Below are 16,325 nucleotides of genomic sequence, written 5' to 3' on the forward strand. Positions count from 1 at the left end.
CTGAAACCAAGAGTCGGATGCTTAACTGAATGAGTCATCCAGGTGCCCCGTATGCCCTTTTCTCTAAATGTGATTAAAAACACCACTTCCTCTTCATTTATGGAATTATGATAATTAATTGAATCTTTGGGGGAAAAAATTAAGCATTGCTGTTTTTTTTTTCATGCATCCTGTTGTAAGTAAAAGCCATCATGAAGCAAGTGGCGTATGTGAGAATTGCTAAGAAACCAAATTAGCTTAGAGCATAGTCCAACTTGCACCTATGGTAATTAACCCAGCTTTTGTAGGGACACATAAGCTTTATGCCTTCTTGGACTTTAGGAAACAATCTCCAAAATAGTTGCTTTCCCAAATTAAAAGAAAACCTTCCCATATTCTTAAGGATTGTTGATCTTCTACTATTTTTTTAGTAGGGCACACAATTCTAAAACACTACTTTTCATTTTTAAAACTAAAGACTGGAGCACCTGGGTGGCTCAATGGGTTGAACATTTGACTTTGGCTCAGGTCATGATCTGACAGTTCATGAGTCCCGAGTTGGGCTCTGTGCTGATAGCTCAGAGCTTGGAGCCTGCTTTGGATTCTGTGTCTCCCTCTCTTACTGCCCCTCTCCTACTTACACTCTGTCTCTCTTTCTCTCTCTCTCTGTCTCTCTCAAAAATAAATAAACATTAAAAAAAATAAAAAAACCTAAAGACCAATATATGGGTTGTATGGATATAAATATATTTGCATAAACATGTATTAAAATATGATAGTTTTAGAGATGTAGAGAAAGGGGTGTAAAATAGATTAATATAGTTATAATTACCAAGCAGGAAATTATAACTTTTGGCCAGTTTGTTGAAAAAGCCATGCATATGCGTTGGTCTTTCTGTAAGAAAATACACCAGTCAGGTTAAAGCACTGTGAAAGTTTTGTAGAAATGTTAGATGGCATTTAGAATGTGGACTTGTCAAGGTTGCTTGTTGTGGCCTCTCTGCTGACCTCCATAAAGCATGATGATAATTAAGCATGGACTGCAAGGTCGGAGCCCAATTTTCAGGAATGCCTCAGGCTTTCCTCTGAGGCTTTGCCGTGAACTCAGGGCAGTTCTCTGTGCCAGAGGAAACGGACAGAAACTGTATTTCGTAAAATATAAGAAGGGTTTTCTGCATTCGGATGGGCTAGTTACATGTAGTAGGATGGGGCTGCCATCCCTAGATTACCTGGCTTAAAGTTACCAAGGCTCCCAAGGCACCTGGTAAGACCAGAACAGATGTTTCTCCTCGCTGCTGTTACCCCAGACCTGGGAGACCCATTTAGCATGAACTCTTTTTTCCTAGTGTAAGTTAAGACTTTAATTCCAGCCTTATCCATTTATCAGATTTTATTCTTGACTTTATAATCCCCTGAGTACTCTTCATTCTGGTCCCCACCCTCAGTTTCTCACTGACTTGGCAACAGGCTTTGCTCATCCTGTCATACAAATCTCATTTGTATGGTCTGGTGGCTCTGTTGCCTGCCTTCAACACTTTAGATACAGCAGCCTTGTATGCAAAACAGGAAACTGATTATTTAATTGAAAGAGTTGACTTTTTCTCGGCTTTAATCTGGGCAAAGGAATGTCTAACCCAAACAAAATAAACTCTAAGTACTAGCTTCTATATATTCAGCACAAGATTCAAGTTGAAATAATAGTATTTGATGTATTAGGGAATTTTAGCCTATTTGTCTGTCACCCAGATCTGATTAGGAAGTTTTAATTCTAAATCAGAAGGTCCCTAAAATACTTTTATTCCTTTTCATGACCCAGTCTGTCTCATTGTGAGACATATATATTATTGGTAATATTTCCCATAATTCTCTTTTAAACTTTGTTTCCTTTGTCAATGGATATTTTCTTTAATTGAATTTTACAGCAAATTATTTAAAAAATTTTTTTCAACGTTTTTTATTTATTTTTGGGACAGAGAGAGACAGAGCATGAACGGGGGAGGGGCAGAGAGAGAGGGAGAAACAGAATCAGAAACAGGCTCCAGGCTCCGAGCCATCAGCCCAGAGCCTGACGCGGGGCTTGAACTCACGGACCGCGAGATCGTGACCTGGCTGAAGTTGGACGCTTAACCGACTGTGCCACCCAGGTGCCCCTACAGCAAATTATTTAAATGAGTATAGGAAATTATTTGAGTGACAGCTAATGAATGCCAATAAATTTCCTTCTCATATTGATAGATATGCAATCTATTATTTACTTTTTTAAAAATGCCTAGTTCTTCATTTTATACTTATAATTTTTTTTTCTCACACATGTATGTTTGTCATTTTGTTCATACTGTAGTAATCCAATTGATGGGTTGACAAAGAAATTTTGCTAATTATTAAAACATGGTCACATGTTTTCCTGGGATGATTAAAGCTAGTGGCTTTAATGAGGCTTATGGGATTGAATTATACATGTAACCTTTGTTTTATTCATTTCTTTAGGAAATACAGAGTCTGCTCTACTCTCCCCTTTGCATTGCCTTCACATATCACTTCAAGGAATAGTGATTAGGCTTAAAAATTCCACGGATAATCCAAATAAATCTGTTCAATTTGGCATCTATCAACAGATAAAATTATACTTTTAATTCCTATTTTTTCTGATTATTTCCACAAACAAAAGGAAAAAGACACAACAGCTATAAGTTGTGTAAAATATTAACAGAATTGTGCACAGGAAGCTAACGAGACCATTGAGTGTGTGAATTGGATCTGACTTAATCAACTCAGGAGTTTTTTAATACCGAACAGGTTGGGGGCACCTGCATCCGACTTTGACCCAGGTCATGATCTTGTGGTTTGTGAGTTCGAGCCTCGCATCTGGCTCACTGCTGTCAGCACAGAACCCACTTGGATCCTCTGTCCCCCTTTTTCTCTGTCCCTCCCCTGCTCACGCACACGCTCTAAAACAAATAAACATTAAAAGAAATAATGAACAGGTGAAAGTGGAATATTTCAAGGGCTAATTGGTTAGGCTGTACTTTGTCATGATTTAGTTAAGAGATCATGAGATATCAATTTATATGGAAAAAACTAAACAGCTAGGAGATAAGAAAGTGAAGAGGTATAAATGGTGCCTCTCAACCTGGAGTATGTGGTTATAATTAAAATCAAGCAAATGTGCTGTAAACAGATAACAAAAGATCGCATACTAAGATAAACTGGTGAAAAAATAACAATACAAAACAAGGATTGAGGAGAAAAAATATTTCAGTCATATAATCCTTTTTTGTTAAAAATTTTTATTTTTGAGAGAGAGAGAGAGAGCACATAAGCAGGGGATGCGCAGAGAGGAAGGGAGAGAGAATCCCAAGCAGGTCCCATGCTGTCCACATGGAGCCTGACTCTGGCTTTATCCCATGAGCTGTGAGGTTATGACCTGAGCCAAAATCAAGAGCCAGATGGTTAACTGATGAGCCACCTATGCCACCTATATAATCCTTTTTTTAAGGGCCTTTAGAGCATAGATTCCTGTCTATACAATAGAAATCCTAACATCAACCTAGCTTATTAGTAAATTTCAGTATTCATATTCATAACATGATTTGAATATTAGTAAATTTCAATATTCATATTGATATAATGCTTAATTATTTAAAAGTGTATTTAAGATTATTTAGAAATGTTATTTTTGAAATGATAAAACAAATCATTCAGTTGTATTTCTGAGTGTTTACAATAGCAGATGTAATAAAAACTATAATAGTTTAAACTCATGAATTAATAATGAAAGACAGATTCTTTTATGCAAACAGGAAAATTGCAGAGAACTGCTCTACCTATTTTAGGTTTCATTTTTATCATTCTTCCTATGTGAATTTCTGAAAGCAAAGTCCTTCAGTATAACTATCGGCAGATTATAAAATTTTAGAATTTAGACTATTTTCATTCAAATCTAAATAAAAAACACATATAAAAGATCACTGAAAGTATCTCTGATGTAATCTGACATTAAAATAAAAAATCTGTCTCTGTTTTTATAGATATCTGTTTAGTTTTTTGGTAGGTTTTCTGAAAACAGGTGGCAAAATTAGTTTTTATTAATTCATTTCCAACATTATTTTACTAACAGAAAATTGCTTCTCTCTTTCCTCTGCATTGTTCACAAATAACATGTTTGTTCACAAATAACATGTTCACAAATAACATGAGAGTTGTAATAAGAAGACACTGAGAAAGGCTGGCAATTACAGCAAAAGCTAAGCAAACAGCTTTACAAAGAAACATTGATGTTAGGCAACCAAGGTGTTTTAAAGTTAACTTCAGTTGTATTAAGTATGTGTAATCATTTCTTCCACAGGAGAGTGGGTGCTATGTACCATAAAGTTAGCGGTTAAGTGTTCCTAGTCATATCCAGAGAGAAAGTCCTTTCTTTTAACAAACAATAACATGCCATTCATTTGTTTGAAAGAATTTCATTGCTATGAAAAAAATGCATAAAATATATCATTCATTAAATGGTAGCACCATTTTGAGAAGAGTGGTAATATTAATTCATTAAAACCATATAATTTCTAATGCTATGAGTCTAGAAAACAGATGCATGTGAAATATTTTTAAGGGTTCTCAATTATTAAAAGAAAAATTCTAAAATGTATCTAATGGTCTAATATTTCTACTAATTTAAAAATCTATTCTTTAAAATCTATCAGATTTAATACATGGTCCTTTAAAATTTTTTTTAATGTTTATTTGTTTTTGACAGAGAGAGAAACAGAGTGCGAGCAGGGGAGGGGCAGAGAGATAGGGAGACACAGAATCTGAAGCAGGTTCCAAGGCTCTGCGCTGTCAGCACAAAGCCTGACATGGGGCTTGAACTCAAAGACCGCGAGATCATGACCTGAGCTGAAGTTAGACGCTTGAACCAACTGACCCACCCAGTTACCCCATACATGGTCCTATTTAAACTTTGTAAAGAAAATACTAAGTATTTTGGATTAAAAATGTAATCTGGGTTTTCTTTTTAAGTTTTTATTTATTTACTTCAAGAAAGAAAGCACAAGTGGGGAAGGAACAGAGAGAGAGGGAGAGAGAGAGAGAGAGAGAGAGAGAGAGAGAGAGAGAGAGAGAATCCCAAGCAGGCTCCACAGTGTCAGCCCAGAGCCCAAAGCAGGGCTCGAACTCATGAACTGGGAGATCACCACCTGAGTGGAAATCAAGAGTCAGACACTTAACCTACTGAGCCACCTAGGACGCTTAACCAACTGAGCCACACAGGAGTCCCCAAATGTATTCTGTTTTTAAGTGATAATAGCTCTGTTTTTACTATGTTTAGAAATCAGATTGAGATAGCTTTTATTTTGGAGTTGGTACTTCAGTACAGAACTGAAACCGTTGAGTAATTTTTATTTCTGTAAGTGAATTAAATGGTTTCAACTTTTAGCCCATAGCAAAGTGACATACCTCATTCCATTTTTTTTTTGTTAATTTTCTGAGTATAAGAGTATTAAAAAGTATTCATGCAAAGTTATGTAATTGTAGCTATAACTGGAATATCCTATTTTGGTGATTATCAAGAGTAATGTATGAAAATGGAAATATGGTTTCAACTGTTATTTCATTTTCTTTAAACAGGTTATTTGAATTTCAAATAGAGGAGCAGACATGCCACCCCCAGCAGGTGCCCCACTGCATCCACCTCCTGATGGAGGATGGGGCTGGGTAGTGGTTGGAGCATCTTTTATCTCCATTGGATTTTCATATGCGTTCCCCAAAGCAGTCACGGTGTTCTTCAAAGAAATTCAGCAAATATTCAACACTACCTACAGTGAGATAGCCTGGATATCATCCATTATGCTGGCTGTTATGTATGCAGGAGGTAAGGTTTCTGGTAATAAATGGAATTGCCAATTAAGAAAACAATTCTTCCATACCACAGTGTTTTACATGTAGTGTCTTGGTGTATATATTGTCACTTAAAACCAATCAAACATATAATTCCAAATGAATTCTTAATAATTTTATTGATCCCACCTCTTGAACTATTCACCTGAATCTGAGTATTACTAGAGTATTTATTTGAACGATAATTTCTTTGAACAAACTAAGATTCACTAAATTATAGAGTTTCCAAGGGAGCTACCTTTCCATTTAATTTGGAGTGAAGTCTATACTGTAGTGTCAGTATCATTTCCTACCACTGCTACAGTTGGTAGAAATGCTTTCTTCTTAATGAGAAATAACCTACAATTGCTGACAATCTATAAGCCTAGGAAGAACTTCACTTTCAGCTGCAAAAATGGAGTGTTATCAGTACATTCTGGATCCATTCAGGTTTGTGTGATCAAAATAATTCCTTATCTCTGTAGTACTCATTAAATATGACAGGTTTTAATTTAAATGGTTGCCTGAAAATTATCTCGTTACATTCCTTGTTTAAATGAGGTAAGATTCATGAAGGATAAAAAATAAAGTACCGTATCACTTCTGAATATTTTTTAAGAAATGGAATTATTTATGCATTATTATGTAAATTATTTTCTTTAAATCAATCTCAACAGCAGACTAGACTGTCTCTAATTTTTTTAAGTCATTACTTAAAATATTTAGGTTTTCAAGTTTTCATTTTTCAACTGGATACTTGATTTTAAGATACAGATGTAGGCTTAGAATATAAGCACTAAGAGAAACCATACAAATCATTTAGCAGTTTCTTACTTGGCAGTTGAAGGTAATATGGCTCATTAGTGATAGGGAGATACCATTAGAAATAATATTCAACATTTATTAGTATTTACTTTCACATAAGTTCTCTCTAAACGCTTGTTATGTATCATATGATTTAATCCTCTTAACAATATGTGAAATAGGTATTATTTTCTCTCCATTATATAACTGAGGAAATCGAGACATAAAATAGTTTCCCAAGACAGACAGCTCATTAGTGGCAGATGGAAATTGAGGCTCAAAACATTGTCACTATGCTATTATGCCTTTCTCATTTCTTCCTCTCTGCCTCTAGAAAGTGATAGAGCCAGATCTAGGCCAGGCCTTCTACTGACCTGATTCAGTGATACCTCCACCGAGGTCATTTGTCAATGGCATATGATTATTCTGTAGGATATTGGTCTCTTTAGTGTGCTACCTAGGTGAAAATTTTATCCTCCAATAATCCTGTGTGTGTGTGTGTGTGTGTGTGTGTGTGTGTGTGTGTATGTGTGCACATGTGTGCTCATGTTGATAATGTGTTTTCCATTTTCTATATGTCACTGATTTTACATTAATCCAGTTTGCCTTTCTTAGCTTTTTAGTTAGGTTAAATTGCTGCATTTTTTGTTCTGGTACCAAAAGGAATCTTTAAAATGCTACTTGGGGGGCACCTGAGTGGCTCAGTCGGTTGAGCGTCCGACTTTGACTCAGGTCATGATCTCGCGGTCTGTGAGTTCAAGCCCCGCGTCGGGTTCTGTGCTGATGGCTTAGAGCCTGGAGCCTGCTTCGGATTCTGTGTCTCCGTCTCTCTCTGCCCTTCCCCTGCTCAGGCTCTATCTCTCTCTCTCTGTCAAAAATAAATAAACATTTAAAAAAATTAAAATGCTACTTGGGTGGATCAGTGAAAACTTCTGCTTCTAAAACACTTTCTGAGTATCTCCTTTGGACAGTTACTTTAAGGAATATAATTATAGTATTTCTGATGACTATAGAACAGTAGATACTGTGCACCCTGTCTTGTTCCTCTGGCAGAGGGTCAGGTATTCTTTAATAACACTTCACTAGAACTACACACAAATTCCTCTTGTCCTGAGCTACAAAATGTGCTAATGTTAAGATATGAATTTTTTCCCCTTCTTAAATGCAAATGAAACAGATTCCTCTAGAAGTCCGTTGAATTTGAACATCAAAATTTTTTGTTGAATAGGTAGTTGTCTAACTCACAAGCAAGACAAAAATTTGTACAACTTTTAGATTAACTCAAGTCTTGACTTTATTACTTTTAAGCAAATAACCCAAAAATCCCAGTGCCTCAAAGGAATACATGTTTATTTATTGCTCAAGCAATGTTTCATCTAGTGGCTCTGCCATCACCTGAGACTTTGTGGTGTTTCTAAAATCTGTTCCATTTGTCTGGAGAGAATGAACACAGACATCATGGAAGAACATGTGGAGATATTTTAGGGCCAGGCCTGGAAAGGATAAACAGCACTTCTGTAATATTCCACTGGTCAGAATTTGTGTGTGTGTGTGTGTGTGTGTGTGTGTGTGTGTGTGTGTATTTTTCAAAATTTTGTGTAAATCCAAGTTTGTTAACATAGTGTAATATTGGTTTCAGTAGTAGAGTTTAGTGATTCATCACTTACATATAACACTCAGTAGTCATCCCATCAAGTGCCCTCCTTAATCCCTTCACCCATTTAGCCCATCCCCCCACTCACAACCCCTTACAGCAACCCTCAGTTTGTTCTCTTTAAGAGTCTTTTATGATTGCCTCCCTCTCTATTTTATCTTATTTTTCCTTCCCTTCCCTTATGTTCATCTGTTTTGTTTCTTAAATTCCACATATGAGTGAAATCATACGATATTTTTCTGACTTATTTCACTTAGCATAATACGCTTTAGTTCCATACATATTGTTGCAAACGGCAAGATTTCATTCTTTCTAATCATTGAGTAATATTCCATCGTGTATATATATGTACCACATCTTCCTTATCCATTCGTCAGTCAATGGACATCTCGGCCTTTCCATAATTTGGCTAGTGTGGATAGTGCTGTTATAAACATTGGGGTGCATGCTCTCCTTTGAAACAGCATAAGCATATCCTTTGGATAAATACCTAGTAGTGCAATTGCTGAGTCATAGGGTAGTTCTATTTGTAACTTTTTGAAGAACCTCCATATTTCCAGAATGGCTGTAGCAGTTTGCATTCCCACTAATAGGGCAAAAGTGTTCCCCTTTCTCCACATCCTCACCCACATCTGTTGTCTGAGTTGTTCCTTTTAGCCATTCTGACAGGTTTGAGGTGGTATTTCATTGTGGGTTTGATTTGTATTTCCCTGATGCTGAGTGATATTGAGCATCTTTTCATGTGTCATTTGGCCATCTAGATGTCTTCTTCAGAAAAGTATCTCTTTGTGTCTTTTGACCATTTCTTCACTGGATTATTTGGTTTTTTGGTGTTGAGTTTGGTAAGTTCTTTATAGATTTGGATACTAACCTTTTATCAGATATGTCACTTGCATATATCTTCTCTCATTCCATAGGTTGGTTGCCTTTTAGTTTTGTTGATTGTTTCCTTTGCTGTGCAGAAGCTTTTATTCTTGATGAGGTCCCAACAGTTCATTTTTGTTTTTGTTTCCCTTGCTTCCAGAGACGTGTCTAGTAAAAATTGTTGCGGCTGAGGTCAAAGAGTTTGTTGACTGTTTTCTGTGCTAGGATTTTGCTGGTTTCCTGTCTTACATTAGGTCTTTCATCCATTTTGAATTTATTTTTGTGCACAGTGTAAGAAAGTGGTCCAGTTCATTTTTCTGCATGTCCATGTCCAGTTTGCCCAATACCATTTGCTAAAGGACTGTCTTTTTTCCATTGGTTATTCTTTCCTGTTCTGTAGAAGGTTAGTTGGCCATATATCTGTGGGTCCATTTCTGGGTTCTCTATTCTGTTCCATTGATCAATGTGTCTGTTTTTGTGCCACTACCATACTGTTTTCATAATTACAACTTTGTAATACAGCTTGATGTCCAGAATTGTGATGCTTCCAGTTTTGGTTTTCTTTTTCAGTGTTTCTTTCTTTTTTTTTAATATGAATTTATTGTCATATTGGTTTAAATACAACACCCAGTGCTCATCCCAGCAGGTGCCCTCCTCAATGCCCATCACCCACTTTCCCCTCCTTCCCACCCCCCATCAACCCTCAGTTTATTCTCAGTTTTTAAGACTCTCTTATGGTTTGCCTTCCTCCCTCTCTAACTTTTTTCCCCCTTCTCCTTCCCTATGGTCTTCTATTAAGTTTCTCAGGATCCACATAAGAGTGAAAACATATGGTATCTCTCTTTATCTGTATGACTTATTTCATTTAGCATAACACTCTTTAGTTCCATCCACGTTGCTACAAAAGGCCATATTTCATTCTTTCTCATTGCCAACTAGTATTCCATTGTGTATATAAACCACAACTTCTTTATCCATTCATCAGTTGATGGACATTTAGGGTCTTTCCACAATTTGGCTATTGTTGAAAGTGCTGCTATAAACATTGGGGTACAAGTGCCCCTATGCATCAGTACTCCTGTATCCCTTGGGTAAATTCCTAGCAGTGCTATTGCTGGGTCATAGGGTAGATCTATTTTTAATTTTTTCAGGAGCCTCCACACTGTCTTCCAGAGCAGCTGCACCAGTTTGCATTCCCACCAACAGTGCAAGAGGGTTCCTGTTACTCCACATCCTCGCCAGCATCTATAGTCTCCTGATTTGTTCATTTTAGCCACTCTGACTGGCATGAGTGTGGCTCATGCCAATCTCAGTGTGGTTTTGATTTGTATTTCCCTGATGATGAGTGACATTGAGCACCTTTTCATGTGTTTGTTGACCGTCTGTATGTCTTTAGAGAAGTGTCTATTCATGTTTTCTGCCCATTTCTTCACTGGATTATTTGTTTTTTGGGTGTGGAGTTTGGTGAGCTCTTTATAGATTTTGGATACTAGCCCTTTGTCCAATATGTCATTTGCAAATATCTTTTCCCATTCCATTTGTTGCCTTTTAGTTTTGTTGATTGTTTCCTTTGCAGTGCAGAAGATTTTCATCTTCATGAGATCCCAATAGTTCGTTTTTGCTTTTAATTCCCTTGCCTTTGGACATGTGTCAAGTAAGAAATTGCTGCGGCTGAGGTCAGAGAGGTCTTTTCCTGCTTTCTCCTCTAGGGTTTTGATGGTTTCCTGTCTCACGTTCAGGTCCTTTATCTATTGTGAGTTTATTTTTGTGAATGGTGTAAGAAAGTGGTCTAGTTTCATTCTTCTGCATGTTGCTGTCCAGTTCTCCCAGCACCATTTGTTAAAGAGGCTATCTTTTTTCCTTTGGATATTCTTTCCTGCTTTGTCAAAGATGAGTTGGCCATACTTTTGTGCGTCCAATTCTGGAGTCGCTATTCTATTCCATTGGTCTATGTGTCTGTTTTTGTGCCAATACCATGCTGGCGTGATGATTACAGCTTTGTATTAGAGGCTAAAGTCTGGGATTGTGATGCCTCCCACTTTGGTCTTCTTCTTCAATATTACTTTCGCTATTCAGGGTCTTTTGTGGTTCCATACAAATTTTAGGATTGCTTGTTCTAGCTTTGAGAAGAATGCTGGTGCAAGTTTTACTGGGATTGCATTGAATGTGTAGATAGCTTTGGGTAGTACTGACATTTTAACAATATTTATTCTTCCAATCCATGAGTACAGAATGTCTTTCCATTTCTTTGTATCTTCTTCAATTTCCTTCATAAGCTTTCTATAGCTTTCAGCATACAGATCTTTTACATCTTTGGTTAGGTTGATTCCTAGGTATTTTATGAGTCTTGGTGCAATTGTGAATGGGATCAGTTTCTTTATTTGTCTTTCTGTTGCTTCATTATTAGTGTATAAGAATGCAATTGATTTTTGTGCATTGATTTTGTATCCTGCGACTTTGCTGAATTCATGTATCAGTTCTAGCAGATTTTTGGAGTCTGTCAGGTTTTCCATGTATAATATCATGTCATCTGCAAAAAGTGAAAGCTTGACTTCATCTTTGCCAATTTTGATGCCTTTGATTTCCTTTTGTTGTCTGATTGCTGATGCTACAACTTCCAACACTATGTTAAACAACAGTGGTGAGAGTGGACTTCCCTGTCGTGTTCCTGATCTCAGGGAAAAAGCTCTCAGTTTTTCCCCATTGAGGATGATATTAGCTGTAGGCTTTTCATAAATGGCTTTTAATATGTTTAAGTATGTTCCTTCTATCCCGACTTTCTTGAGGGTTTTTATTAAGAAACAATGCTGAATTTTGTCCAATGCCTCTTCTGCTTCGAATGACAACATCATATGGTTCTTTTCTTTTATTAATGTGATGTTTCACATTGATTGATTGGCGAATACTGAACCAACGCTGCAGCCCAGGAATGAATCCCACTTGTTCATGGTAAATAATTCTTTTTATATGCTGTTGAATTCAATTTGCTAGTATCTTGTTGAGAAATTTTGCATCCATATTCTTCAGGGATATTGGCCTGTATTCTCTTTTTTTGCTGGGTCTTGGTTTGGTTTGGGAATCAACATAGTGCTGGCTTCATAGAGTGAGTCTGGCAGTTTTCCTTCCCTTTCTATTTTTTGGAACAGCTTTTGAAGGAAAAGTATTATCTCTGCTTTGAATGTCTGGTAGAATTCCACAGGGAAGCCATCTGGTCCTGGAGTCTTACGTGTTGTGAGATTTTTGACAACTGATTCAATTTCTTCGTTGGTTATGGGTCTGTTCAAATATTCTATCTCTTCCTGTTTGAGTTTTGGAAGTATGTGGGTGCTTAGGAATTTGTCCATTTCTTCCAGTTTGTCCAGTTTGTTGGCATATAATTTTTTCATAGTATTCCCTGGTAATTGCTTGTATTTCTGAGGGATTGGATGTAATAATCCCATTTTCATTCATGATTTTATCTGTTTGGGTCCTCTCCTTTTTCTTTTTGAGACGTCTGGCTAGAGGTTTATCAATTTTGTTTATTTTTTCAAAAAACCAGCTCTTGGTTTCATTGATCTGCTGTACAGTTTTTTTAGATTCTACATTGTTTATTTCTGCTCTGATATTTATTACATCTTTTCTTCTGCTGGGATTGGGGTGTCTTTGCTTTTCCACTTCTACTTCCTTTAGGTGTGCTGTTAGATTTTATATGTGGGATTTTTCTTGTTTCTTGAGATAGGCTTGGATTGCAATGTATTTTCCTCTCAGGACTGCCTTCACTGCATCCCAAAGCGTTGGGATTGTTGTATTTTCATTTTCATTTGTTTCCATATACTTTTTAATGTGTTCTTTAATTGCCTGGTTTACCAATTCATTATCTGGTAGGGTGTTCTTTAACCTCCATGCTTTTGGAGGTTTTCCAGAATTTTTCCTGTTGTTGATTTCCAGTTTCATAGCATTGTGGTCTGAAAGTGTGCATGGTATGATCTCATTTCTTTTATACTTATTACAGGCTGTTTTGTGACCCAGTATGTGATCTATCTTGGAGACTATTCCATGTGCACTCAAGAAGAAAGTATATTCTGTTGCTTTAGGATGCAGAGTTCTAAATGTGTCTGTCAAGTCCATCTGATCCAATGTATCTTTCAGAGGCCTTGTTTCTTTACTGATCCTGTGTCTAGATGATCTATCCATTGTTGTAAGTGGAGTATTAAAGTCCCCTGCATTTACTACATTCTTATCAATAGGTTGCTTATGTTTGTGATTGTTTTATATATTTGGGGGCTCCCATATTCAGCACATAGACATTTATAATTGTTAGCTCTTCCTGATGGATAGACCCTGTAATTATTATATAATGCCCTTCTTCATCTCTTGTTACAGCCTTTAATTTAAAGTCTAGTTTGTCTGATATAATTCTGGCTACTCCAGCTTTCTTTTGACTTCCAGTGGCATGATAAATAGTTCTCCATCCCCTCACTTTCAATCTGAAGGCGTCCTCAGGTCTAAAATGAATCTCTTGTAGACAGAAAGTAGATGGGTATTGTTTTTTTATCCATTCTGATACCCTATGTCTTTTGGTTGGAGCAGTTAGTCCATTACGTTCAGTGTTATTATTGAAAGATATGGGTTTAGAATTGTTGTGAAGTTTGTAGGTTTCATGCCTGTAGTGATGTCTCTGGTACTTTGTGGTCCTTGCAACATTTCACTCACAGAATCACCCTTAGGATCTCTTGTAGGGCTGGTTTCGTGGTGATGAATTCCATCAGTTTTTGTTTGTTTGGGAAGACCTTTATCTCTCCTTCTATTCTGAATGACAGAATTGCTGGATAAAGGATTCTTGGCCGCATATTTTTTCTGTTCTTCGCAGTGAAGATTTTCTGCCATTCATTTCTGGCTTGCCAAGTTTCAGTAGGTAGGTCTGCTACTACCCTTATGTGTTTACCTTTGTATCTTAGGGACCATTCATCCCTAGCTGCTTTCAGAATTTTGTATTTTGCAAGTTTCACTATGATATGTCATGTAGATCGATTCAAGTTACCACTGTAGGGAGTTCTCTGTGCCTGTTGGATTTTAATGCCTGTTTCTTTCCTCGGATCTGGGAAGTTCTCAGGTATGATTTGTACAAGTACACCTTCAGCCCCTTTCTCTCTCTCTCCCTTCTTCTTCTGGCATTTCTATGATACAGATATTTTTCTGTTTGATTGAATCACTTAGTTCTCTAATTCTCCCCTCATATTCCTGGATTTTTTTTATATCTTTTTATCAGCTTCCTCTTTTTCCATAATTTTATCTTCTAATTCACCTATTCTCTCCTTTGCCTCTTGAATTCATGCTACGCCACCTCCATTTTATTTTATACCTCATTTATAGCATTCTTTAGTTCCTCATGACTATTTCTTAGTCCCTTGATCTCTGTAGCAAAAGATTCTCTGCTGTCCTTTTTCCTTTTTTCAAGCCCAGCAATTAATTATGACTATTATTCTAAAGTTTTGTTCAGTTATATTGCTTAAATCGTTTTTGATGAATTCATTAGCAGCCTCTACTTCCTGGAGTTTCTTTTGAGGAGAATTCTTCCATTTTCTCATTTTGGATAGTCCCTGGGGTGGCTCCAAACTGTAGGGCACTTCCCCTGTGCTGTCTGGAGTAACTTGTGTTGGAGGGTGGGGTCATAGTCAGACCAGATGTCTGCCTGCAGCCCACCTCTGGGGCCACAGTCAGATGGGTGTGTACCTTATCTTCCCCTCTCCCAGGGGAAGGACTCACTGTAGAGTGGTGTATTCCCTGTCTGGGCTGCTTGCACACTGCCAGGCATGTGGTGCTGCTTTGATGGAATCTGGCCAAGGGTGTATTAGATGGGTGGATCTGCAAGGTACACAGGGGTGGGAGGGACAGGCTTAGCCTGCTTTGCAGTTGGTGGTACCCTGCAGGAAGGTCCCTGTAACACTTGATGGAGGCAGGCCCGTGGGAGGGATGGACCCACAGAAGCACAGCATTGGGCATTTGCGAGGTGCAAGCAAGTTCAGGAATGGGAACTAGTTCCTTTTTGGAATTCCAGGTGGGGGATGTGAGAGGGAAATGGCGCTTGCCAGCACCTTTGTTCTTCCCGCCGAGCTGAGCTCTGTCTTCTGGGGCTCAACAAGTCTCCCTCCTGGCATCCTCTCGCCCTCCCCGGTCTCTGAGAGTAGAGCTGTTGACTTTTAACACTCCAGATGTTAAGTCCCGCCTGCTGTCAGGACTCTTGGAGTCTGGCCTCTCCACTTTTTCAAGCCAGACTTCAGGGGCCTCTGCCTTGCCGGGCAGGCTGCCCCTCCATTGCCCTGGCTCCCTCCCGCCAGTCCGTGTAGTAGGCACTGCCTATCCACCCTTCCTACCCTCTTCATGGGCCTCTTTTCTACACTTGGCTCTGGAGAGTCCATTCTGCTAGTCTTCTGGAAGTTTTCTGGGTTATTTAGGCCGATGTGGGTGAAATTTAAGTGATCAGCAGGACATGGTGAGCCCAGAGTCCTCCTGCACTGCCATCTTCCCCACCTAATCTCTTTCAGGGTTTCTTTGGCTACTCCAGGTCTTTTCTGGTTCCATCCAAATTTTGGGATTGTTTGTTCTAGCTCTGTGAAGTATGCTGGTGTTCGTTTGATAGGGATTGCAGTGAATGTGTAGGTTGCTTTGTTTTAACATTTTTAAATATTTGTTCTTACAATCCATGAGCATGGAATGTTTTTCCATTTCTTTCTGTGTTTTTCGATTTCTTTCATAAGCTTTCTGTAGTTTTCAGTGTATAGATCTTTCACCTGTTTGGTTAGGTTTCTTCCTAGGTATTTTATAGTTTTCGGGACAATTGTAAGTGGGATCGATTTCCTTGATTGCTCTTTCTGTTGCTTCATTATTGGTATATAGAAATGCAACTGAACAACTGATTTCTGTGTGTTGATTTTATATCCTGCGACTTTGCTGAATTCATATATCAGTTCCAGCAGTTTTTTGCTGAAATCTTTTGGATTCTCCATGTAGAATATCTCGTCATCTGCGAAGAGTGAAAGTTTAACTTCTTCATTGCTGATTTGGATGCCTTTTCTTTCTTTTAGTTCTCTGATTGCTGAGGCTAGGACTTCCAATACTATGTTAAATAGCAGTGGTGAATGTGGACATCCCTGTCATGTTGCTGACCTTAGGGGGA

At 37.8% G+C, this 16,325-nt stretch overlaps 1 protein-coding gene across 6 annotated transcripts in view; it reads left to right on the forward strand.

Moving 5' to 3' along the window:
- SLC16A7 (solute carrier family 16 member 7) overlaps positions 1-16,325 on the forward strand; it is a 194,610-nt gene that overhangs the window by 93,827 nt on the left and 84,458 nt on the right. For 5 of the 6 annotated variants that reach the window (XM_011284078.3, XM_023257182.2, XM_045062007.1 and 2 more), the window contains one exon: positions 5,599-5,842. In XM_011284078.3, the coding sequence (XP_011282380.2) occupies positions 5,629-5,842 (214 nt within the window). In that variant the 5' untranslated portion in view covers positions 5,599-5,628. Of the gene's footprint in view, positions 1-2,466; positions 2,595-5,598; positions 5,843-16,325 lie in introns of those variants that run through there. The other variant, XM_023257181.2, reaches the window with a different exon arrangement.

This window comes from Felis catus, chromosome B4 (assembly GCF_018350175.1).
Source record: "Felis catus isolate Fca126 chromosome B4, F.catus_Fca126_mat1.0, whole genome shotgun sequence".
Classification (NCBI taxonomy): Eukaryota; Metazoa; Chordata; class Mammalia; order Carnivora; family Felidae; genus Felis; species Felis catus.